The sequence below is a fragment of the Pygocentrus nattereri genome, chromosome 28 (assembly GCF_015220715.1).
Source record: "Pygocentrus nattereri isolate fPygNat1 chromosome 28, fPygNat1.pri, whole genome shotgun sequence".
NCBI lineage: Eukaryota > Metazoa > Chordata > Actinopteri > Characiformes > Serrasalmidae > Pygocentrus > Pygocentrus nattereri.
Genome location: NC_051238.1, coordinates 8,291,796 through 8,319,121, shown reverse-complemented (window position 1 = coordinate 8,319,121; position 27,326 = coordinate 8,291,796). Strand labels below are relative to the sequence as shown.

General features: G+C 38.6%; 2 protein-coding genes across 10 annotated transcripts in view; one reads left to right on the top strand and one right to left on the bottom strand.

Annotated features, from left to right (window-relative positions):
• Positions 1 to 11,777, top strand: part of slc6a6a (solute carrier family 6 member 6a) — a 36,400-nt gene extending 24,623 nt beyond the window's left edge. For 3 of the 4 annotated variants that reach the window (XM_037535754.1, XM_037535751.1, XM_037535752.1), the window contains 5 exons: positions 2,174 to 2,311; positions 4,506 to 4,608; positions 6,774 to 6,874; positions 7,006 to 7,176; positions 8,695 to 8,850. In XM_037535754.1, the coding sequence (XP_037391651.1) occupies positions 2,174 to 2,311; positions 4,506 to 4,608; positions 6,774 to 6,874; positions 7,006 to 7,176; positions 8,695 to 8,850 (669 nt within the window). Of the gene's footprint in view, positions 1 to 2,173; positions 2,312 to 4,505; positions 4,609 to 6,773; positions 6,875 to 7,005; positions 7,177 to 8,694 lie in introns of all 4 variants that reach the window. The other variant, XM_037535753.1, reaches the window with a different exon arrangement.
• Positions 11,778 to 15,892: 4,115 nt separating this feature from the next.
• Positions 15,893 to 27,326, bottom strand: part of grip2a (glutamate receptor interacting protein 2a) — a 65,386-nt gene continuing 53,952 nt past the window's right edge. For 5 of the 6 annotated variants that reach the window (XM_017720441.2, XM_017720443.2, XM_037535828.1 and 2 more), the window contains 7 exons: positions 27,040 to 27,179; positions 26,019 to 26,210; positions 24,764 to 24,914; positions 22,692 to 22,803; positions 21,412 to 21,576; positions 18,552 to 18,698; positions 15,893 to 17,497 (listed from right to left, as the gene is read on the bottom strand). In XM_017720441.2, coding sequence (XP_017575930.1) covers positions 17,300 to 17,497; positions 18,552 to 18,698; positions 21,412 to 21,576; positions 22,692 to 22,803; positions 24,764 to 24,914; positions 26,019 to 26,210; positions 27,040 to 27,179 — 1,105 coding nt within the window. In that variant the 3' untranslated portion in view covers positions 15,893 to 17,299. Of the gene's footprint in view, positions 17,498 to 18,551; positions 18,699 to 21,411; positions 21,577 to 22,691; positions 23,122 to 24,763; positions 24,915 to 26,018; positions 26,211 to 27,039; positions 27,180 to 27,326 lie in introns of those variants that run through there. The other variant, XR_005129829.1, reaches the window with a different exon arrangement.

The following is a 27,326-nucleotide window of genomic DNA, read 5'->3' as shown; positions in this document are numbered from 1 at the left end:
GGCAAGTAAAACCATTTATGTCATCATTATGTTTAGCCAGGGTAATCATTACTTTCTAATGATCATGCTGGTTAAATTACAGTGTAGCTAGCCATCATTAAATCATAGATAAATAAAATGAAATAAAACAATACCATATCATAGAGGAATCAGCTGTTCAGATTCTGCTTGATCAAGCAAAGCTTTCGAATAACAGCACAAACATTTTTAGTGTGGATAAACTTTCCCTCGTGCACTGTTCTCACAGTTAATCTCACAAGATTAACCTTCACCTGTTTAATACTGATGTATTATATGTAATAAAAAATGTCTTTACCCAAAACTTGTAACATATATATCAAAGCACACACACACACACACACACACACACACACATCTTCTAAGCCGCTTCTCCTTCTGGGTCGTGTGGGGGAGCTAGAGCTTATCCCAGCTGTCATCAGGCGGATATATCAAAACAATATGACAATATTTTTGACAAAAAAAAATAAGTATAAATGCCCTTTTGAGTGCACTAAACTGTCCCCTTGTGATTCGATACACACTCATAAGCATGGGCCTTAGTGCTAAATTCTTACAAGCAGGTAACACCCGCATACTAGATTAAAACTGCGTTAAGGTGATGAATGCAAGGAAGAACAAAAGGAGAAAAACAAATGCAGGAGAAAAGCAGGGTCAAATCTCTGGAAACAGGATGTGAGAACCGTTTACATTACATCTTAACCTGATCCAAGCCCAATGCATATGTGGGAAATGACACCCAAACCCGACTGAACCCAGGATCAGAAGTCTGGTCCCATCAGGTTGAGACATATTTTAATCTCTGCTGTACATATGGGTTCTGACCGCACATAAACGCAGACACCGGTGTGCACACGCTGTCATACCTGTCATACAGACCCATGATAAATTTGTATATGAGCTGTAGTGAGTGAGCTGATAGGAAGCATGTGTATGTTATGACAGGTGATCGTAACTTTGTTAGCCTGGCATGCGGTCAGTGTGGATGTGAAATGTCATCTACTGTAAAGATAATCCTGTGCATAGACACTGCCTTGGTATTTTTAGTACTGGCGTCAGTTAGTAATACTGCACATGCTGAAAAGCTGAATGGGTGGCGGGTCAGATTTCACAGTGATTTCACAGTTTGCATAGTTGAACACACACACACAGTTTTGGATTACTTTGCTTGTGAGAACTTGCATCGACTCAAGTGTAACAAAAAAAAACATTGACCAAAACCCTAAACATAACTGTATCTTAACTTAAAAAATAAAAAAGTAAAATAAAGTTTTGTGGTATGTGATTAGAGTATGATATATTTGTTGGCAGATTCAAAACTATATATATATATATATATATATATGCGCGTTGGATCCAAACCCTTAAATGGCAAAGGGCAAAACTTTAAATGGTTATTCCACTGGAGAAACCAATGAGTCACCACCAGTTTCAACAGATTACGCAAATTCATGCTAAACACCATTATGGTTAAAATAACAAAATCATGTAAACTATACCAAAGTCTCTCATTTGGAATTATAATTATATGTTATTACACAAAGAAATGACTTGTATGAAGAGAACTGGATAAACATAAGAAAATTAAGAGGTAAGCAAATAAAAAATAAAAAAAAGATCTACCTCCAGTGCTACAGTATGTATATTACTTAAGATTGTGAGTTTCTGCTGCTTATTTGTGTTTAAGATGTATGACAGTTGCGATCTGATAATCATACAGTTAATCATATCAGTCAGTAAAGCATTGTTTAACTAAAACTATTGGAGTGTAATATGAAAATCTAAAAATGAAATACAAACTATATAATCTGATAGCAGTTACTGGAATTTCTAGCACTTTAAAAGTAGTATCAGCCACAAAATGTTCGTATCAGGTAGGCCAGTGTAGGTTTATCTTGGGACAGCAAAAAAAATGAACCCTCATCAGTGGGAACTCAGCTGTGTGTGGTGGGTCAGATTTCACTGTAATTTTAAACTTTTTCTCACCTTCCATTTCTATAAACTGTGAAAAGAATGGACATGTTGGATCAAGTGAGTCTCGTATAACCATGCCATATATACACAGCCATGTATACTTATACGCAGTCAAGTCATCAGTATAAAGTAAGCTCAAATGAACTACAAACTGTATATCTGTGTCTGTGTGTGTCCACAGTTTGTAGAAGTGGAGGGTCAGATCACCTCACTGGTGGACCTGTACCCATCCCTCCTAAGGAAGGGATACCGGAGAGAGATCTTCATCGCTGTCATCTGTGTCATCAGTTACCTGGTGGGACTCACCATGGTCACTAAAGTAAGACATGTTTGTGTATATATTTATGTACAAGTCTAGGTCAAAAGTGTCTGATTAATATTTGCCTTTCTTTGCTGATTAGCAAAATGAAAGTAATACCTCTTGACTTCTGAGAGGTATTTCTCCTGATTTTACTCATCATATGTAATTACATCATTACATTATTTAATGGAATAGTTGCACATAAACTAAATCAAAATGTTTGCAAGCATAGATGTTGGCTACAATTATCTTGGGTGGATAACTCACACCAATCAGTGTTATAAACAGCTTGTTTTAGTTAGTAGTAAATATGAAAAAAAGACTTGTCAATCTTGGTGAAATATTATTATTTAGCCTTTTCAACTCCTTGAAACCACCGATAGTTCCAAAACATACTTTGTCATATTCTTCATAACTTTCATATTTCATAAGCTACATTCAGAAGGTGGCGTCATATGAGGCTGTAACTGTCCTCTTTTCAGTCAAGTATAAGGTCAAATTTATGGTGATATGGTGGTGTAATTTTAAACCCTCATAATAAAAGAAGCTCAACTCATTTTTTTTCTACTGAAAGTCGACCCATTTTTTCCACAAATCTGGGCTATAAACTCTAAACAGATGGTGTCTCTTCAGTGATCTGCTCTGTAAAAATTATTTTTATAAAATAATACTAATAGCATCAGACTTCAGCAGACTTCGCTTTCAGCAGTAAATTGTAAACATATAGTAATATGTGTTATCATAAAACACAATTTCTGTTAATTTGAGGGGAGCTTTTACAAAAAAATAAAATAAAAATTTGCATTTATTTCATGCATTTACTGAATAATTTGCCTTACGATTTGGTCATGTAAATTCAGATGGAAAAACCAACATATACCCTGGTGAATAAGAGGTTAGACTGTAATGTCCGATTCGTTTGGGGGGGAAGGGGGTCCATGTACAAAGGTGCCCTTTTTTCCTTGTTACTGCTGAGAGAGAGAGAGAAAGAGAATTTCAGTGCATGATGCCACAAATAAATGCTTTGTAACTTCACTTTGTTTCAGTGTGACCTTTTAGAGTAAAAACGTTCCTCTGATCCCCATCTATAGCTAGGATACAGGATCAGAAAAGGTAACTCGTGTACCCAAGAACACACAGGTTCAGATTGAAGTTTTTCCTGTTTTTAGTAAGGTTGCTAGAAGTAATCAGCATTATCATGGCTGATAAAATAAAGGCTGGTAATAAAGTTGAGCTTTTTCATTAAACACTGTGATGAAAAAGTGTGGCTGGTGCGGACACATGACACAGTCCTGGTAACTGAGTTTTTGTAGTGGGAAGATCAGTTTAAAATCAAATTTTAAAGCCAATATTAAAATGACAACATTAAGAGCATATAGCTTGCCACTGTTTAATAATTAATATGTGGATGTGACCACTATCTGAGTATTTACCAGATCACTAATTATTTTTTTTCAGTATCTTGGTTAAATAACTCTTAAATAAGTATCAGGTTTGGTACAAGGTGGTAGTGCAACTAGAATGATCCCTCTGGAAGTAAGTTCTTTGTTGCAGTGTCTGATTTGTCCAGTAGACATCCTTATCACAAATGATTTTATAGCTGTGGACTCTGACTCTGTGTCAAGCTGCTAGTGAGCAATGAGCGGTGAGAGGGAGGGAAAAGGTGAGGACCTCCAGCTGTGAAAACGGTTATTGTTGCTACTTCTGTCAAACTTTCAGCTCCGGTTACCTGGTAGCACATAACATTTGTACTGACTAAAAACTTTGAAGCCCACGGATGAATATGTGTGAAGCATTTTTATTCAAAAATAAACTGGTTGTACATGTTCAGTGCAAACATTTTTGAGAACTGAAAAAATGACTGTTGGCCAACTTAAAGCAAACAAAAAGCTTTCCAGGAAAGTATTCTGGAATGTTTACATTAAGCAAATCAGGGAAATGGTTTAAAGTGGCAGGTTTTCATATCTAATGAGATTTTAGTGACAGACGCTGCCCCTTCAAATGAACTAATACTAATTAAAGTAACACTGGTGCTAATCAGAGCAAAGTTAGATGCTGAGGAGAACTCCTCTGTAATTTTAGCAAAACAGAGAATAACGTACAATTGTGTAATAAGCCAAGTTAGCTAATTGATCTTAACATTTTTCTGTAATGTTATTTATTATTCACATCACTCTCTCTCTTTCTTTCTCTCTCTCTTTGTCTTTTTCAGGGTGGCATGTATGTGTTCCAGTTGTTTGATTACTATGCAGCCAGCGGTGTGTGCCTTCTCTGGGTTGCATTCTTTGAATGTGTGGCAGTAGCCTGGGTTTATGGTGAGTCTACACCCCTCTGCCCTTCTTCTTCTCGTCCTCTCCCTTAGCACTCTCCTTTCCTTTCCTGCTTCCTCGCACCTCTGTTTTCAAATTAGATAGAACACTGATGGCTGTTTGTGCAAAGACCTTACTCTGGGTTGAGCTGCTAAAGAGCAATGAGGGGTGAGTGGTGAGAACCCCCTGCTGTAAAAACAATTCTATTCTTTGAATGTGTGGCAGAAGCCTGGCTTTATGTTGGGTCTACAGTCGACAGCCCCCCCCAGACTAGCTGTGTGCATTATCAAATAGCTTGTCCTGCCTTTATGTTTGTGTGGGAGATGTAATTGAACCAACAGTTAGTCATCTTGCTAATGTGCTCGGAGCCGCATACACACACAACACACATGCATGTAGCACGCATCAGTCACTGAGGATGGCAGCAAATGCGAATTTGCCCTTCTCAGAGAAGAACCATGAATTCGGAGAGTCCCCCATCTACACATACCAACTACATCATATTCCTGGAATCGTAACTGTCAGTGTCAGTTTGTTGTGTGAACAGCTTCTATTTCTTCTCCTTACCACCATCCTTTTTTCTCTCTTCCATTTCTTTTCTCATCCCTCTGTACTTTGGTCTCTCACTCTCTCTCTCTCTCACTCTCTCTCTCGTGCTGTCATGTCACTGTTCTTGCAGGAAGTAGAAAAGTAGTAGGTTATTTTAATAGTGACCTATAAAGCCGTCTTACATAATGTTGAATTCTCTTCTTCTGCGAGATCCGCTCAGTGTTGATATTTTAGTCCTGTGCTTTTGAAATATTTTAGCACTTCTTATGCTGATGCGTTTTATTGCAGATGATATATTCGGTTCAAAACATGAACTATGTGAACCTTACGAGTGACTATAAAAGGGCCCATGCCATGGAAAACTGAATTTTCCTCCTTTCATTAGGTAAGAGTTTGATGTAGTATGTACAAATTGCCTTAAACAAGGCTGTACATGGAATCTAAGCTGCAAAAACAGCCCATCTGAATTCATTGTTTTTCCAAAAAAAGTAGCCACATTGTGAGTCATGTTTTCTCTTTTCTCTGGCACCTGAGAAATATGAGCATACTTTGGTATTAGCAGTGGTATTTGATGATTGCGCATTGTTGGTACACTGTCACCATTCAGTCTGCCTCTCTATACTAGATTCTTATTCAGATTTTCCTGAGGCACCACAGTGTATCCTGCTGCACCATTTAATTCGAATAAGAAACTGGAGAATAAGCAGCTAATTTCAGCTCCATCAACATTTCAGTTGCAAGAGCTGTACAGCAGAGTTTTTTACATTAATGGTTATTATTTTTATGAATATCATGCATTGTGTTAAACAGAACCTTAGAAACCATTTCCAGTGTCATATTTTTCATAACAAGTATTCACATGCATCATATAGGGAAAAAAAAGTTTTGTTTTTTTAAGTATTATGTGTATTGTGATATTTTATTACTTTAATAAGTATTATAATGTGCGTTGTGATACTCCTATCACAATGTTACACTGCTGCAAGGTACAAGGAGTGTTTCAGTCCAGACTGCTTTTTCAGTGAGTCAGAATGCAGGCAGCCAATCAGAACAGAGGTCATTTACATATATAATGTTTCAAAGTTTCTCTAGTTTCCTAATTACCTCTTTAGTTAACTTGCTAAGTCAAAATTGTTCACAGCAGTGGTGATAAGAACCAGACATCTGAAGCATATAAAGTTGCATCACAGGAAGTTGTATATACTGGCAGATGAATGAGACTTCAATAGTTTTAACAATAATTTTGAGATGTTTTGGCCTGAAATGTTTTTTAAATACATATGTTTCAGTTTTAACCATTATCAACAATAGTTATACATGCCATATTAAATGTCTGCCCTGTATATGACGTGTTAATGTATTTTTACATGCTCACATAGGTTCACTGCTTGTTTTGGATAGTAGATAAAATGGCCCCTGGTTCCTATTTTAAAGAGTCAGTAATTTTCTCCACATATTTAATTACTTATTTTATTACTAATTTTAAGAAATAAACAGAAGTTGGGAAAATATCTTGGAAAAATGAAGAATGCAAACTTCATATGTGGCAAAACCAGTATAAAAAAGTATAATAGGGGCCCTTCATATATATATAATGAACAATGTATGTGCTGTTGTTGCAGGCGCTGATAATTTCTATGATGCTATTGAGGACATGATCGGCTACAGACCAAATGGTTGGATGAAGTGGAGCTGGACGCTGATCACACCTGTCCTGTGTGTGGTAAGTGTGCATGTGTATGTAAGTGGGTCATTGAGTAGAGGCTCTGTAGGAGGCATCGTAAGCTGTTTTTGTGTGTTTTGAGTTGTGTAGGTTTGATTTTGCTCTAATTATCTTTCTTCTTCCTCTTTCAGGGTTGTTTTGTCTTCTCATTGGTGAAATATAAGCCCCTCACCTATAACAAGGTGTACGAGTATCCTGATTGGTCAATTGGAGTGGGGTGGTCTTTGGCTTTGGCCTCCATGATCTGCATTCCCATGGTGGTCGTCATCAAAATTATCCAGTCGGATGGCTCGCTGATCGAGGTGAATATGTATCACTTATACATTTATGCACCATTAGCTCAAGCTTCATGTCAGTGTGGGACATATCCATCTATATCCACCTACTTTACATTTCCATACTGAACTGAAGTTCATTGTGTTGTATTTAAAACCTTGTACAACTTCCAATTATGACGTAATGGGTTTTTTGCACTGTACTGTAGATTTTAAAAGTAAATTTCCAAACATAAACTTACATTTTAATTTATATTTAAATCTAATGTTGGCATGGATATAAGACATTTTTTTGTTTTCATACGATTTGCTTTGATTTACTGGTCCCTTGATTTTCAAACACTGCATCAGCCACCAAGTATTTACTTGGTACCACCTTGGAAATGACAGCCTTCTACAACGAAAGAGAATTACAGTGAAGCTTAGAACATTATTACATACAATATCAGCCTTTCATATTTGTGTGTTTGTAGCTTTGTTTTGACTTGCATATAAATTGTAATGACTGATTGACCCAGCACATCTTAACGAATGGACCAAAATATAGAAATAATATAGAAATGGTCCAATATTACTAAATAAAATCTTATTAACATACACATAAAATCATTAACATACATTGAAGTTAAAAGCACTATGGCACTATGATGGTTCCACCTCAGTGACAAGCTGAAAATCAAAAGTGTAGACACTCTAATCTAAGACTGCATTTGTATTCAAAGCTGTCGGCTGCACCAGTGCCATGCAAATGTTGCCATGGTGAAAGCATTACCAGTGTAAAAGATATGATAATCAGAGAAGACCTTTAGCAATGACAATTGTTTATAAAAGTTGGAAAAAATCCAGAGGATGCTCTGTATTCTTTTAGTTTTTTGTTGCATGCTGGGCGCAACTGGACAACACTGAGCTCCCAAAAAAATCAACATCCGGTTCATGGCAAAAGTTGGGAAAAAATGAAGACTTCATGGAACTTTGCCACTGATATTTTTTTCTGTCAATGTTTCACTGAAAACAATCTGACATTTGGTTTACTGTTGTCTGACCACCTCTAACACGCGAACACAGCATTAAAATGCATTTTTAATAAAAATAAAAACATTTTGATAGAAATGTGCAGATACCAAAAAAAAGTGCAAAACATATCAAAACTATCTATGGTGGGTCTCTGCATTTAAGCAAAGCTTTTACATGTGGATTGTTTCATTTTCTACACTGTTATTCTAAAATGTGGAAAAGATTAAACATAGGATAATCCTTATTTCGAATAGAATTATATGTACTGTCAAATGTACAGTTTAGTACCTATTACTGTTTTAGGGACACAAGATATCGTCATGACATTGACCATATACAAAACCTTACACTACTACTACTACTACTACTACTACTACTACTACTACTACTAATAATAATAATAATAATAATAATAATAATAATAATAATAATAATAATAATTCTGTGTATACAACTACTGTTTATGTAGTATGTCTTTGGCTTTGACTGTATTAACCAGTGCATTATCGTTGGTATCTTTTTCTTATGTAGCGGATCAAAGCCGTGGCCGCCCCGGTGAAAGGAGGAGCCAGCTCTCGTCCGAAAGAGTACAGCCTGAAGAACAGCGAACTGCTCCATCCACTCGACCCCAACGGCACTTACGCCCTCAGCAAACACACCCACACCATCGTAGAAACTACAATGTGAGACTCTCTATGAGAGGTCCCTATTACCTCTCCCTCCCTTTAATCCCCTCTCCTCTCCCTCCTCCCCTTCTATTCTTCTCCTCTTCTCCATCCACTTAGACTGCCCCTCCCTTTCTCTGCACTAGTATATTCTAGCTGTATTTTTACAAAAGGAGGTTGAAAACTCTTATAATGACATCCTTTTATCCTCGCTGTTTAGAAATTTTATTATCATTACTATTGTGGTTTTATTATTGCTGTTAGGACATTTTAATATCACTATAATCATTGATATTATCATTAATACTGATATGTTTGGCTGGAGTGAGCTGTGAGATGTTTTTGTGCGAGCGAAAAGAGAGAGAGAGGAAGAGAGAGAGACGGAAGTCATGGCGTTATTTAGGAGTGTTTGAAGCTGAGCCTTGTTTATAATAAAATAACAAAAACAGCAGTGAACTAAATATGTGACACTTTTTTAGGTAGCTATGATAAGCAGGTGTGTAAGTGACTGTGGCAGTACCCTCGTTGTAAAGACATTGTTCTCCGTCTTGATTAACCTGAATGTACCTCCGCTTTGTGCGGAAGCTGTGCACTGCTTACACACACGCACACACACACACACACACACACACACACACACACACACACACACACACACATATATATATATACATATACATACATACATACACACACACACACCGTCATATACCATCATTCATTTAATTTCCAGTCACAATAGCCATTAAGTAAGCTGTTCAATTTCAAGGTAAACATATATAACAGAAAAATAATATTACAGCTTAATATAAGATCCAATTTGTCAGTATTTACTGTGTCCACTCTTTGCATTTACAGCATTTAGCAGCATTTAGTTTTATTGCAGCTTCCATTCAAGACCATTGGTTTAATTTTTCAAAGAAACCTGCAGGGTTATTTTTTTTACCACTCCTCCATAGTTCAGTTTTCTGCTTCTCATGATCCAAATAATCCCCCACATTTTTGCAGACTCCTATTTTATTTCCTATTTCCTATTTTATTCTTAGATCTAACCTCCTCAGAAATATCTCCTGAAAAATGAATAACTTTTCCTTAATGACTGTTTTGCCTGGAAATTATGTAAATGAAGGGTGCTATGACTTTTTCACAGCACAATACGCACAAACGCACCACATACAGACACATTTGCTTGCTTGGAGAGAGTTAAATCTGTGTGTGCCCATGTTCTCAGTACTGTGCTCTCCTTGTAATTTAGTGATCACTGCCAGACCAGCTGTCCACACACTGACAAACACTCACATACACATACTCAGATATATATATCCAGTATATATACAGCCATCAGAGTCTAATACTGTAGGCAGCTGTGCTTTTATATGCTAAGTATCATTTGTAGCTCTTCTCATTTCAAGAGAAGAGTTTAAATCAGATTTTTATGTTTTCTTTTAAAAAATAAACAGTGTTGCCTATCCACCTCACTGTATGGACAGAGGGTAAATCGGTCACCTGTCATCCAGTGTGTCTGTCCATGTCCGTTTATTGGCTTAGGAAATTAGGAAATCAATTTTTATTGGCACTGAGCAGTTTTAATGTGGTCACTGTCACATCAGACGTTGCAATTCATATCCTAAACCTAACCGTCTACTGCAAAAAATGGTTTTGACTTCCTGTGATGCATCATTTTAGAGGTCAGGGGTTCCCAATCCCAGTCATGGTGACAACATGCTCTACATACTTTTGTGTTTTCCCCACTTGGCATATGAGTCAAACTATGAGAAGGTGGTTAATTAGTTTGAGTTGAATCAATTATTCTAGATAAGAGACAGCACAGAAATGTGCAGTGTGAGGTCACCAGGCCTCGGACTAGGAACCCCTGCCTTGGACCTTTATGTTGCCCCCACATAATTACATTGCGATTCAGTGCATCATGAAATCTCAGATGTCACCATGAGTTCTATTCACTCTGAGCAGAACCAATATTTTAACATGTCCATTCTTGCATCAAGTCCCAGCATAATGTTCCTAAACCGGCTGGAACAAAATGAAAACCAGAAATGGAATTCTGTTTCTTTAACATAGACTTTCTGTAGGTCCAAAATATTAAAATAGTAAGTTTATTAAAGCTATTAGGCCCAGCATTTGTGTTTGTATTGATAATGACATCATAATAATTTAGGTTGTTATGATGAAACTATGTCCAAAAGCAGTGTTACATGTTGTCTATAGTGTTAGCAAATTCCCCAATTAAAAATGTGTAGACATAGCAGAAAAATAATGGTAACTAACAAGATTTCGAATTAATATTTTTGTTCTGGAACAGTTTTTAGTTGCGGTTTTGCTTCTAGCAAAATATTGTCGATTTTTAATTTCATTTTTGTTCCTAATATGTAAAAATAGTTACACAAAATTTGCAAATACTTTGACCAAAGTGTTTATAATGGACTATAATTGATCATAACTAATTGATCATAATGAATATTCCAAAATTGATGTAGTTGAATCGCAACCTTCAAATAAATATTGATGCACCTCTGCCCACACCATGCTACATCCAAATCAGCCCTCAATCCCTTACACCCAGTCCATGTTGCATTAATTGCATTAGTGGCCTGCGGTACAGCTAATCTAAACCACACTCCATACTCACTTCACTCCACTGTAGCCTGTTCTGTCTGAGGTAACCGAGTCCACTCTGAAACAAGGGTTTGCTCACCTGCATTTTAATTAATCTCAAATGTCATTTGCCTTTTGTATTAACCATTTTATACTGTACATGATGTGACTGTCAGTAATTTGCCTATATTTTTCTGAATGCATTCAGAAATCTATATCCAAATGTTGATTACCATCAGCCTAAATGCAACTTGCAGTGTGCAATATTTGTAAAAAAAAAAAAAAAAAACCCAAAAACCAAAAAAGTGGCTTTGTTATATTTCAGCTTGAAAATGTGATAACACGAAACTGTACAATTCAAGATCACAAAATGACCGTTCACACAGTTAAACGTATGGTAATGAATTTGATCAACACACTCAAAAATCTTGTGTAACCAAAGTAGCTTTGTTACGAACTCAGTCCTTTTGAGATGCATATTGCATCATCTAGATCCAAAATAAAGTTTTTTTTTCCTCTTGGTACAAGTGTCGGTGTCATTTTTTTAAGAGAACGTGTTGCATAGATTTGTAAGAATGTACTAATTTAGGAAAAACCAGCTTAATACACCTCCAGCTTGCACTGTGGATAGAGAATCAGTCCTGAACTCCAGGGCCACCTGTAACTGAGGATGTACCTGGGGGCATTTATTCTGATTTGTAAGGTAAGTGTGAGAGGATTAAACTATGAAATGTTTGTAACATTTGGATGGTTTTATCACAGTCATCGTTCATGTTTATACCTTTTTCCAACCTCTCTTTATCCCATAGAATTAAACAGGCTGTTTTTTTTTTTTCGTTCAGACTGAAATATTTAGGGAAGTTAGAAACAATCTTCAGGCACTTCTTTCCAATGTGTGGGTGCTTTGGAAGGCTGTAGTGATCCATCTGCTTCACAATGGTTTGGAAGAGAATTATGTTTAACTGTTTTTTCATTCTAATGACTCTGCTACATACTGTGTGCAGGAACAACACCCAATATCACTTCAACAGGAATGGGCAGGGATAAACTGCTGAATGGAGGCTGGTCATATGTAAAAAGTAAATGTGTTGTGATGTCACAACCGCACTGCAAAAAAACTGAAAAAATAGTACTTTTAAAAGTAATTCACCTGGCTATGTAATCCAGTTTTAGTATTGTAACAGGTTATCAAGACCATTTTACTAATGGTCTTAGAAACTTGGATGTGTACATTTACGACCAGGTCTCCTTTCCAATTTGTGATGTAGTCAGGAATTTACATCTATAAACAAAAAATTGTGATACTGTCACAATGAAATCAAACATATGTGACTGTCACAAAAACTCATATATATACATTCCTATTCATACATTATAAATTGGGAGGGAGACCAGTGTAACGGAAATAGTTGATATTGAAAAAAGTGGTACCATACATTTTTTTTCCCCATGTTGCTGGTTACATCTTCAGATTTAGCCTATAACCTACTGTGTATTTAAGTTAGTGCTTAGCATGTGTACAAGATAAAATGGCCAATGAAAGGTGCTAGGCGTACTTAAATGTACTGGCAGCTCATTGCCTTCTCACCAAGTGTCTGCTGCTGTATATTATTTTACTTTTGATAATGTTACTGTGAAACAATACTGCCTTAATATGCCACAGACACTTCAAATGACTGTCTGAAGTAGCACAGTGTGTCTAGGCTAACCACGGTAGATTGGTAGTTTTAGATGTTTTCTGTTCTCAATAAAACAAGGCACCGTTTCCTACAGAGCCCTTAAGGGAACATGGTGATTACTTTTGAATAAAGCGTGGCCGCAAATTACTTGAGTTACTATATTGAGGCCACAAATTATGAGAAACTTAACTCAAGGCCTCAATGTAGTAATTCATAAAAATCACCATGTCAATCTGTAGTTTTCCCATTTCCTTTGCGTAGAAGACCATGACTGTCTTATCTGACTTGAAGCTGTCAGCTCTAGAATTAGCTTAGGTGCTATTTAACCCACAGTGGCTAAAAGATTTTCCTTCGCTTTTGAATGATTGAGGCAGTTTGATTCTCAATGGTTGGCATTCAGGATGTAAACAGTACCTAAATAAGTTAATCAAGTTGCCTTGTTTTTGCTCCCATGTCCGTTAGCTAAATTCTTTCCTGGCCTTCCTAAACACAGTATGTTTAGCCTTACTGCTACACAGGCGAGCGTCAACTTTTTATGTTTACTATTTAGTCGTATGCAGGCTACACATGTGCAAATGTCTGTGAATGAGAGTTAAGCTTAATGCAACAACTTTGGACAGTGTCAACTATTTTCCCTACATTGGCCTGACATTTACCACACAAATTCAGATGTTTCTGCCTGGGTGAGCTCTGGGGATGTTTTAGTTACTCCTGACTGATGCTTTCATATTCTTCATGCAAAGTTTATACTGAATCCCAGGAGCAGCGATTTTTTCCAAGTCACACTCTTCCTAAAGTGACAGTCTCCATTGAATTTCCAAAGCAGAGTATGACTACATTAACTACATGTAGCTAACACTGTCAAACATTAGCTCCCCTGAGGCCTTTCCCTGAGGTACACTAAGCCATTTAGCTAAATAACACTGTCTCAACTCTTCTCCAATTAAAATTTGATGGTTAAGATTAAGATCTTTAATCTTTTAATGTTAAAGTGTATAGAAACAAAAGTGTGAAGTGTGTAGAAACAGTACGGCTGGAGAACATTTGATAAAGTTAAAACCTGAGTAGACTGACAAATCAATGTCATCAGTCATTAATCTGTGTTATTGAGCTCTGCTAAAGCCTGAGTAGAGGCTGAATCAGTGCAATGACAGTCATTAATGTCAGCATTCCTGAGTCATTTGATGGATGATTGAGCTGAACATTCTCCTCAGTAGTGGATGTTTATGAATGATAAGCTTAGAATTGATGTAATGGACTTGTGCATACATTTTGTGGCAAGTTAAATACATATCATTAACTGAAAAATCACATACATTTAAAGGCCAAAAGTACATGGACAGCTAACCATCACATCAGACATCTCATTCAAAAACCATGAGCATGAATATGGAGTTGGCCCCTCTTTGCAACTATAACAGCCTCAACTCTTCTGGTAAGGCTTTCCATGTTTTTGAGATGTCTGTGGGAATTTATGCTGCAAGTATTTGTGAGGTCAGGCACTGATATTGGCAGTCAATGTTCCATTTCATCCCAATGGTGTTATAGAAGGCCTATGTATGCTTTAACATTACCCTTCACTAGCATTAAGGGTCCGAGCCCAAACCCTGAAAAACAGTCCCAGCTCGTTATCCTTCCTCCACCAAACTTACTGTTAGCACCACGCATTCCAATAGGTAGTGTTCTCCTGGCACAAGCCTAGGCCAAGGCCAGCATTCATCACTCCAGAGAACATGTTTAAACTGCTTCAGTGTCCAGTTACATATAATGATCTTAGGCTTGTGTGCAGCTGCTTGACCATGGAAACTCATTTCATGAAGCTCCTGACAGAATTTTTGTGCTGATGTTGCCTTAAGACAGTTTGTTACTGAATGATGCAACAGAGGACAGGTGATTTTTACACACCATGTGCTTCAGCACACAGCAGCCCCATTCTGTGTTTGCATGGCTTAACAGCTGACGTTGTTGCTCCTATATTTCCAGTTCACAATAACAGCACTTACAGTTGACCAGGGCAGATCTAGCAGTGCAGAAATTTCACAAACTGATTTATGACAAAGATGGTACCATTACAGCTCCAAATGACTGACAGTAGAATGGGTCATACTGAAAACCTATTTTGTGGAGATTGTGTGGCTAGATTTTATACATATGGTAGCAATGAGTGTGGCTGAAACATAAACTGAGTAATAAGGACGGATGTCCACATACTTTTGGCCATATAATAACTACCCACTTTGTTTATGGTTAGATTTTGGTGATGGGATAGGTTTTGCTGTTTGCTTAGTTGGCATGGCAGTAGCAGTGAGCTGAAGCAAGTGAGCAGAGCAAATGTTGAGAATTTTGAGAATTTAAATGTGATTTTTTCGTTATATTCTAAACATTCTGAATCTGTTTTTACATATTCTAATGGAATCTATTACAGCACACATTAAAGACAGTGCATTCAGGCTCCAGCTGCACTGCTTTGTTTTTATAGTATCCTGCCCACCTCTGTCTACAGCATCGCTCAAAGAACACTTTGTAGCAGATTTTTTATTTTTTAACGAGTCTTCTGAATGCTGGATTTTTTTTTTCCCAGCTCAGACTTGGGTAGATGTCTTTATGCAGTGAGTCATCTGCCATGAGTCATGTTCAACAACCCAAGGTGATATGCTGAAGCAGAAATGTGTTGTAAACAAGCTGGATTTTCTAACCTCTTGTCTGCAGCCTTCATCACAGCTCTGACTAACGTGCACTCATCTTCCCTCTGTTTTGATATCCATTGTCAAATAAATCACACGAGCTTTTCTTTATTTTCTTAAAAAAAAGGAAACAGCGTCTCAATTTCCAAGACTAAAATCAATAACTTACATAACACTGCACACAAGCATGGGGGATATACACAGCAGAGGAATGTGGGTAAAACATTCATTCATTAGGTTTAAACTTGATGTCCCACTTTTAAAACAGGTACAGTTAAAACCACCATAACCCTTATCAGGGGCTTCATATCACAGACTTTGCAATAAAATTATCATGACTGATCATATCCTCGGTTTCTCATGGGAATACACACATCCATTTCAGTCTGGACAATGTTCCTTACATCACAGGCTTGCATGAGTGGTTTTCAATGCATACATTAAGCCTATTTTTGAAGTAGGTTACGATATCAAAAGGGGGATGTTACTGAAAATCATGTCAGTTTAAGAACACCAACCCAAAGTTATGCAGTTTCTGCTTCAAATGAAACAGTAATTGACCTTAAAATGTGAAATGCTTAGTGTTTTGCAGAGGTCTTCAAATCTAGACTCAGAATCCAGCTTCCGGTCCTGGATTTTGTAATAACTAGCAGTTAATTGAACTGTTGGTGCAAGTCAGTGGTTTTCAAACCATTCTCAGGAACCCAGAAGTCCACATTTTTGCTCTATCCCTGTGCTGCAAAATGGGTTGGGCCAAAAACCTGGACATTGTGTGGGTCCTTGAGGACCAGTGTGAGAACTGATTAGCCTTCTAGGGTCACACCTATGAGTGATTACAAAACCTAGGATTGAAACTGGATTTAAGGTACAGCACTGAATACTTCTGGTTTAGAAAGGTAAAAAAAAAAACAGGGAACAAAAATCTGCTTCTTCCAAATTGGTCACCATGTACTGTTGGTCCTCAGCAAGTCGCATCATCACTGCACTTGCGGTAGATGCTTGTCTCTCTCTGTTTGTGCTTTAGAACCTCATATGCATATAGAACCAGAGGTGATGTGTTCTTTGGGACACAAAACTAAAGAAAATGTGTGTGTGTAAGTGTAATTGTAACTACAACAGTGAGGAAAATAAAGTTAAAAAAAAAAAAAAGCAAAAAAGCAAGTGAACCCTTAAAGTGAACCCTTGAACAAAACAGTGTTATGGTATAGGGTTGTGTTAACTGTAGGATTTGTGTTGGGGGCTTATGTGAGGGGAAAAATACTGGTCATATAATCATATATTGTATGTATATGTGCTAAAAGGTGATTAGGTGGGTAAGGAACCCATTTGAAATGGTCCCTTTATGAAAAATTAACAATTTAGTGGCTCAAATTACTGGTGATGTGTGTGACTGCGTGTTAGAGAGAGAGAGCGAGAGAGAGAGCGAGAGAGAGAATCCTTCCTCTTGCAGTATGCTGCCTCCCAGTGGCAACGTTTCAGCCTGCTGATTTAGGCATCAGAGGTCAGCTGTTTTTGGGCTGTGTACAGGCAGAGTGGTTAGTGTGTCTGCAGGTTGTGGGCCGTCTTTAAGGGGCCACAGAGGAGCCTGTATGAGGGGGTTCCTGCTGATGACCAGCTGGAGATGATCTCCAGCCTCGGCCATCAGCGGCACGGCCAAACAGCAGTCGAAATCCCGCGTCCGCACATGATTCACCTGAGAGAGAGAGAGAGAGAGAGAGAGAGAGAGAGAGAGAGAGAGAGATTACAGGTCATTGTCAGGTTAGACAAGCTGTTATCAGTGTTGCAATGGTTTCCATAACACAAAATCTATTTAATTGTATATAAATGTATGAAATGTATTGTCCTGTGCAGCTTCACAAGTTTCAAATGATTAGGAGGACACTAGACAGCGGGCAATAAAATTGAAGACATTTTAAGTGTTTCCACAATGATCAACAGAGCCACAGACAATTCCAAAATGACCAAGTAAGCTGTACAACATTGACAATTAAGTTACATACAATTAATATCTATAACTGATCAGATTTCAAACATGAGTGCTGATAATGTGTAAAGTAAATAATTACAGTATTATATATATATATATATATATATATATATATATATATATATATATATATATATATATATATATATATATATATAAATAAATAAATCATACAATAAATAACCATTCATGAATGATAGTAGAATCAGAACGAATCATTATTAAATAAAAACACTTAATTTTGGTATATTGTTTGTAATTGTTCAAGTTATTATTCCAAATAATATTGCACAAATTTGTTAATATAGCAGTGATGCCCACATTTTTAAATGGTACTGTACTTTTAGAGCACATTACTTTCAAATGACGACATTCATTTTGCCTTCATGTGAACGGTCACACTGCTAGAAGAGATCAAGTGGAGACTTTGTGATGTGTAATCCAGCTATTGTTAAAGTTGCAAATTCATTGCCTATAAGAATACAGTGCAGCTTGGTAGCATTTATCAGATCATAGCATTTTACACTAGAACCCCAACATTATGTAAAAGCAACAGTGTACCTGTCTAATGTGAATGAGTTATGAATTTTGATTATAATGAAACACAAAACTTGTGCACTGCAACTTCTCATTAGGTTTTTGCCAGCGCTCAGTAAAGTTATTTGCATCTTACAAACGTGCTGTAAATGAAGGCGCTTGTTGGTGGAGCATGCACAGGTCAACTGTTCTTAAAGCGCTTAGTTTGCACACAAGTGGTTACCTGTAGAATGCGGTCATATGGTCGCAAACCTGCCTGATCTGCAGGACCGTCAGGACGGATCATGTTCACATAGACGCCCTTCTCCAACAGACCATCAGAGACGCTGAAACCAAAATCCCTGCTGTCTGCATCCTTCTTCAGACAGATCTGAGAGAGGGACAACAAGAGTAACCATTTTAAATCAACAGCAGAGTGATAAATCACACACATCTCTTATCCCAAACATAGTTCATCAGTTAAGAGTCATTAGTTTCTGAAGTTTATAGATAACTACACTATAGTGTCAGAAGCCACATAAACAAGACTATGCGACATCCATCCATCCATTATCTTCCGCTTCTCCGGGGTTCGGGTCACAGGGGCAGCATCCCTAAGCAATGAGGCCTAAGCAATGAGGCCCAGACCTCGCTTTGCCCAGCCACTTCCACTAGCTCCCTTGGGGGGATTCCGAGGCGCTCCCAGGCCAGTGTGTCCTGGGTCTTCCCCGGGGTCTCCTCCCGGGTGGACTTGCCTGTGACACCTCCCAAGGGAGGCGTCCAGGAGGCATCCTAACTAGATGCCTGAACCACCTCAGTTGGCTCCTCTCGACGTGGAGAAGCAGCGGCTCTACTCCGAGTCCCTCCCGGATGACCAAACTTCTCACCCTATATCTCTAAGGGAGAGTCCAGACACCCTGCGGAGGAAACTAATTTCGGCCACTTGTATTTGCGATCTCATTCTTTCGGTCATTAACCAAAGCTCATGACCATAGGTGAGGATGGGAACGTAGATTGACCGGTAAATCAAGAGCCTCAGATTTGGAGGTACTGATTCTCATCCCGACGGCTTCACACTCGGCTGCAAACCGATCCAGCGAAAGTTGAAGTTCACGGCCTGATGTCTCCAGTAGGACCACATCTGCAAACAGCAGCGATGTGACCTTGAAGTCACCAAACTGGACACCCTCTATCCCCTGACTATTGATGAATATTATGAATAGAATTGGTGACAAAGGGCAGCCCTGGCAGAGTCCAACTCTCACTGGGAACGAGTCTGACTTACTGCCAGCCATGCAAACCAAGCTCCTGCTTTGTTTGTACAGGGCCTGAATGGCTCGTAGCAAAGAGCCATGTACCCTGTACTGCCGAAGCACCTCCCGCAGAATACCCCGGGGAACACAGCCGAATGCCTTCTCCAAATCCACAAAGCACATGTGGACTGGTTGGGAAAACTCCCATGAACACTCCAGAATCCTGGAGAGGGTGAAGAGTTGGTCCAGTGTTCCACGACCAGGGCGGAACCCGCACTGCTCCTCCTGGATCTGAGGTTCGACTATAACCCGGACTCTCTTCTCCAGTACCCCTGCATAGACCTTACCAGGGAGGCTGAGGAGTGCGATTCCCCTGTAGTTGGAACACACCCTCCGGTCCCCCTTTTTAAAAAGAGGCACCACCACCCCAGTCTGCAAATCCAGTGGCACCGCCCCCAATGTCCACGCAATGTTGAAAAGGTGTGTCAGCCAAGACAGCCCCACAACATCCAGAGCTTTGAGGAACTCCGGACAGATCTCATCCACCCCTGGGGCCTTGCCACCAAGGAGCTTTTTAACTACCTTAGCAACTTCGGCCTCAGTAACGGACAAGCCTATTCCCGTGTCCCCAGACTCTGCCTCCTCACTGGAGAACGTGTCGGTGGGATTGAGAAGGTCCTCAAAGTATTCCTTCCACCGCCCAATGACGTCTTCAGTCGAAGTCAGCAGCACACCATCTCCACTATATACAGTGCTAGTGGCACACTGCTTTCCCCTTCTGAGTCGCCTGACGGTTTGCCAGAATCTTTTCGGAGCCAACTTAAAGTCACTTTCCAAGGCCTCACCAAACTCCTCCCACACCTGGGTTTTTGCCTTGGCAACGACTGAAGCTGCATATCACTTGGCCTGTCGATACCTGCCAGCTGCCTCTGGTGTCCCACAGGCCAACCATGCCCGGTAGGACTCCTCCTTCAGCTTGACGGCACCTCTCACCTGGGGTGTCCACCACACCAGACTATCAGACAATTTAATGTAAACCGGTAAAAATAAGCTTCCATTACTTATTAGCAGTAGATAATCTTGTGGCAACAGCACAAAATCAGCGAACCTCAGGTACACTGGGAAAAATGAAATCTTTGCAAGTGAAATCATCACCAATCTAGTAGATTCATTTAATTTTTTTCACTTTGATATTATAGTAACAATATTCCAGGATGTTCATACTTTGAAAACCTTGTATCCCCATTTTAGTTTTTTTTTTTTTTTAAAACAGAAACTGAAAATGCCAGCCTTTGTGTTACAATTGCGTGTCAAATGGTTCAACAGAAATGGTCTAATAAAACAGTGACTTCTAAAACTAAATTTCCCATTAATTTCCTTCAAAGTTAAGAAATTTATTACCACCTGAAAAGGTATCATGTTGGAAATACAAGGTTCTGCTATGACAAAGATGACTTGTTTCAAGTAATTCTATCTGGTACAATTGCGTTACTGCATGATCAGATATTTTTCCTCATTTTAACCAATTTTCTGTAATACAAAGTTATCTGTCAAAAAAATAAGACAATTTCTCTAAATAATATGATTTAAACAAAAAGAAAACATTTAGAAATAAGTTACATAGTCTTACAATACTTTTATAATAATCTATAAAATAGAAATATTAGATATTGACCAGATTTAAGATTGCCAGATTTTAAGAATATTTTTTTAGTACCAAAAATGTCTTGGCTTACAGTTGATATTTAGGATACGTGGTTTTGTATAAATTGAATTATTAACTAGCTATTTGGCGATGGCTGCGTATCAATAACCTCATTAGGGACACAGCAGTGGTGGAGCTGGTAGTACCTTATGTAGCTCTAAGGCCATGGTAGGGCTTGAGTCCTTCAGCTCCATTACAGCACTGCTCTCACTGGCCTGTTTAGGCTCCAGCGTCGGAGGTTTGAGCTCACTTTCGTTCCACGCTTCACTCTCTTCCCCCAAACTCAACGTGCTGCCGGACATCATGGTGGCCTGAAAGTTATACAATGGATAAAACCACCAAACACAAACCTCGAATTCACAAACTCACTTCACTTTAACTTGAACTGATTTACTAGAACAGTGAAATAGTTTTTGATTGCTGACAGGAACAATAAAAAAACTAAACCTACTGAGCTGTAAAAAGTAAGAAAGCACCCTTCATTTATTTAAAGCTGCACTATAAATTATCTTTTGCTGTAATTGAAAGAAGTAGCATTATTGATTCCGGGAGGAGACATTTCATCAGAAGACATTGTTCAGAGTTCTCTTTGAATACTTTCAACACGCTCACAATCATTCCTTCAGAGAAGGGGTCCAATCACAACCCATGCTACAAAATCTTCTTCTGCATGTTGCATGCAACTAAATACTTCCAGCCGAGGGGTCTTCAAATTCCCAAAACTTATATAGTTTAGCTTAAATTTTTTCATCCAAAATGGCCATAAAGTATGAGTTACTCATTTTACAGGAGATATTTATGAGGTGATTAGATATAAAATCACAAGGAAGGGATAGTCAAAGGAAAATAAGTGGGGGAAAAAAAAATAGGAGTTTACAAAATTGGAGTTGAAAAATATTAAATGACAGACAGAAACTGGTAATCATAACTTGAAGACCTAGTAGATCTGTCTACTTCAGATAAACAGTATTTAAGCTTTCATCTGCGAAAGACGTGAGAGTGAGAAGTGCTGTGGGTCTGAAAGGATGTGTAGTTGTCAAGAAGCCCTCACTGAGAAAAGGAAATGGACAGAAAAGAAGAAATTATTTTAAATATTAAAAAGAAAAAAGGCTGCTGCAGTCCAGACCTTAACATCACTAAATGTGTTTGGAGCAGAAAATGCAGGTGGTGTGGAAATCTATCCACGCAGAAATAATACGAAAAAAAAATTTATATATTTTTTCTACACACACACACACACACACACACACACCCACACACACACACACACACAATTTTATAAATAACTTGGGACAATGAGGAATAACGAAGTTCAATAAATGAAGAGTGCTCTGACTTCTGCACGGTACTATACATCAGTACTATACAGCAGTATAAAATGCTACATGCAGTTTTTGAGAAATTTTCATTTTTCTTTTTTCTTTACCTCCAACTCCCGGAGAATTTCTGATTGGCCGCATGTCTCCAGGTCCTGCAGGGCGTGCGACCAATAGCTCTCCTGATTTTCAGTGTCACCGCGGTGTGTGGGGCTAACAGATCTGTGTCAATGCAAAGCATCCTGGGTAATGCGAGTCCAGGTGCACTCTGGGAGATGGAGCGTTCTCTCTCTCTCTTTCTTACTCTATAGCTTTATATGACCAAACAGTGTAGCACCCTCCATAATATCTCCACCACAGCCATGAGGGAAACGTAAATAAAGCTAAATAAAAGCAGCAGGAGGACACAAACACGCAGGCACACACGGCCATGGCCTGTTTTGAGATGCGGCGAAAAGTGGTGGGAAACAGAAGCGATAGAAAATAAGATGACCCCGGGGACCAATGGGTGATTAGTAAGGCAGATGAGAGACAGAAAACCTGAGGAGGAGAGAAACAGAAGCACTGACAGAAGAAAGAAAGGCATTGTTTTTTCTGTGCCACGCATATCGCTTTCATATGCAATCTGGCACAGAATATAATTATTAAAGCAGGCCTACGTGCAGGCAGGGGATTTCAAATAAACTTCTCTGGGCATTTTTGCGCATAATCCCCTTTTTGTTCAGAAAATGCTAATATCTAAAAAGATACCACACCTTTAACTGTAATCCAGGCAATTTGAATACTAGAGCTGTGTATCAAAATTCAGTACCTTTGTGGTACCAACAGAAATATTTCAAAAAAGTATCAAAGTTCTGTCATTCAATACCCAATTTCAGTAGTCAGTCTTAGCACTGGTGAGCCAATGAGCACGCTAGTTTTATTACAGAAGCATGTTATTAACATCTTGATTAGCCTGTAAGCCACAGAGGTCAGTAAATATACCAACCTCATTTCTGGATTTGGTCATTAAAAAGAAGATGTTAAAAAAGGTATCACTCAGAAAAAAAATCAGATACCCAGCCCTACTGACTACACAGACCTGTACACCAGAGAAGTCCATGTTGTTTACCCTCAAGCTAAGACAGGCTGTGCTCCGTTCTCTTGGGTTCCTTTTCAGGAATATGTCATTTTCAAATCTCAAAATCTGTTTGTTCTTTGCTTAACCATTTAAGTATGCAAAGTTGTTTAGAGTGGTTTGTTGTTCTAGAGAAACTCGGCCAGAATCGTTCACAGTGGTGATGAATTGACAAGACTCCACATGCACTCTTGGGCAGCTATTTTCACTAACTAGGCTACTGTAGCTGATCTTTGCTGGGTCCTGAAACAGTGAAAGCTCCTCATCAGCTTCCAGCACTGTTATAGTTAGCTCCGTTAGCTCATTAACTTGGCTCATCTGAAGCTCAGGCAGCCTCTGTTATTCATCCAACATAACAACTACCGTTTCCTTTTACCATTTGACTATTTTTTGGCTTTATTTTAAAAAAAACATTTTCCCTTCCCACAGTTAACTGTTCATGAACTCATGAATACTCAAATATCAGCTTGCTTATTTGGGAAGCTTGGACCCAGATTTCTGTAAATCTGCTTTGTGACAACGCCTGTTATAATAGGCCCTATACAAATGAAATAAAATTGAAATGGAATTTCCAAAGAACAAATCACTTTTGGTTCCCTACAGAAACCTTTGATGGAAACTCAGTAGATAGCACTTAACTGAAAGCGCTCTGCAGATAACCAAAAGTGGTTTCTAATGAACTGCTCCAAATGGACTTCTTCTTTTAAGAATAGTGTAATAAAATCCAATCTAATAGCTACTATTTGCACTGCATTACTTAAAAATCGCAATTGTAAAAAACATATTTTGCAACGTTCCAGTTCAACACATTCCTCAAAAGGATGAAATACACTGAGTACTCTTTAATCATGGATGATGAGCTTCTGTCCAACAATAAAATTTCCAACATTAAACCCAAGAGAAAGAAGACAGCCATGAACTGTAAAGGAGTGTTAGTAATTAAGAACGCACACAGCAAGTGCTAGCCAGCCTACACATGAAAGCAGTACTTCCTTCTGAGCACTCTTAGCACATGCTATGGGTAAGAAATATGTCAGTAACCAATAAAACAGTGAGCAGTCTTACCCACAGTACTTCCAGTCATCCTCTCCTAATCTCCCATCATACATGGCAGCATGGTGGGCGTGTCTCCTGGAGGAGAGGGGGCTCCTATGATTGGTTCGTCTCCACTCGTCAGGGTGGACAGTCAGGTCAGATGTTCTATGTACGTATGGCCCTGGACATACGGATGAAGCAAAGAGTCTCATGTTCAAATAAGAGTTTGCATGAATATTAAAAGCAATAGTTGGGCAAAAAAGCTCATCCTTAAACTACATTAGGTGGACACTCTGAAACAGACTTGCGTGGTTTCTGACATTGTGAGACACTGTTATCTGTAAAAATGGACAAAAGTGATTACTTAGCCATGCAGTTTGCATAATGCTAATTGCATATATAAACTTTAATTACTTGCTAGCCACATTCCATCTTGCATCTCCAGTGCAAAACTACAGAACTAGATGTGTCTTGGCTGATAATTTGGGGGAAAGACAAAAAAAAAAAATTTAAAAATCCACACAAGCCAATACATTCTACATTATACTTGTATTTTACCCCCCCCAATTCCCCCGCCACCCCGTCCACATTATTATGTAAAAATGGCTTATGACATGTGACTATTTTCCAATCTTTTTTATGCCAGAGAATTAAACAGGCTGTTGTGGTCACTATGCCTTTAAAAAGACTAATTTATGTAAATGAGCTCTGTTCTAATTTGCTGTCCTGTACTGCGCCTCTTCCAAAAAGCACTATGGGTTGAAACACTCCTGATAACATCAGCATGAATGGACGGAGCTAAACTGTTGTAGGCTGAATAGATGGACATATGAAAATGTGATGCATAGCGTCACAAAACCGGTCAGTTCAAAACAGGCTGTTTTTTCAATCTAGTTTACATATATGGACTATGTGGAGTAATGATAAATAAATGTTTGCTTTGAATCTTTAACAGTGATTAACATGGTTTTAAAATGAGTTCATTTAAGTTTTCTATATGAGGCCTTTAAAGACACAGCTTTCATACAGACTGTTACCTACTCTGTAGTAATTCTACTCATTTATCCATGGTGCGCCATTGAGTGGTGCTTTTAAGAAGCAGAAAGTTAACAAGAGAAGAAAAATATAGTTCTCATACCCCAGTAGGATGATTTAGAAGGTTCATCTAAAATTAACACCCATTTTTCTGTTCTATTAACCTGAGCTGGCCCCACATTTAGCTTTAAATCGCCTTCCTTGACCTTAATTAGCCTATTAATTAATAATCATCCCTGGCTCTCCTCACCTTGGTTACCGTAGCAGGCGTCGAGGGCGGCACTGTCCCATGAGTCCATGGCTGAGTCCAGGCTAGGGGGCGTTGTCAAGCGCCGAAGCCCTGAATACTTACAGCGCCGGAGAGAATCTGAGCGGTCATCTTCAGTATCACTCAGACAAGACCCTGCCCTCAGAGGACTACCCTGGTCCGAGTCTAAAACAGCTGAGAGAGAGAGAGAGAATGAGAGAGTGAGAGTGGGAGTGAGAGAGAGAGTGAGAGATTAGAGTCATTGTCAGGTTAGACAAGCTCTTATCAGTGTTGCAATGGTTTCCATAACACAAAATCAACTTAACTGTATATAAATGTATAAAACGTATTGTCCTGTGCAGCTTCACAAGTTTCAAAAGATTAGGAGGACACTAGACAGCGGGCAATAAAAAATTAACCGCAATGATAAACAGAGCCACAGATGATTCCAAAATGACTAAGAAACCTGTACAACATTGACAACTAAGTTACATACAATTAATATCTATAACTGATAGGCTGATATTGTGCAAGTAAATAATTACAGTATATATCATACAATAAGGGTAAGAAAGAAAGCAACAAAGGGAGAGAGAGAAGTGAGAGAGTGATAAGGAGAGAGATGGATTAGGAAGAGAGATGGTTCAGAAGGGAGAAAAAGAAAAAGAGTAAACAGAGTGATTAGGAAGGGAAGAGCGAGGACAGGAGAGGTAGAAAGAGATGGAGAGAAAAACAGAAAGAGAAGGGAAGGGAAGAAAGAGAAAGATGATTAGCAAGTGTGAAAGGAAGAAAAAATAAAAAGAGAGAAAGCGATGCAGATCATGTGCATCTTAGTTGAAGTATTATTAATTTTGAGAATGTATTTTAGCTCCTCAATGATTTTCATGTCTGTTCTTTAAAGGAGAAAATGTTACATCCTCACAGACTCATCTGTTCTAGACACTCACACTCACACACACACACACACACACTCACACACACCAGAATGTTTAAACTAAACTTTGTATGTTGTCACTTCACTTACGTTCCGCTCGTTTCTTAATCTTTAGAGTGACCGTGTCTCCAGCGGTCTGCAGCAGGTGGATGGCTTCACTGAGCGGCTTTCCCTTTAGACTGACATTATTAATGGCCAGCACACGGTCACCAATGTGAAGAGCCCTAGTCCTACACACACACGCACACACACAGGGGTTTACAAAGTCATAGTTTAATATTTTTCATATTCAACAGGGGTGATACATGAATTTCAGCCCACATGTATTTCATTTGGAGGACAGAAGCTTAAATGCATCTCCAAAGAAGCAGTGAGTC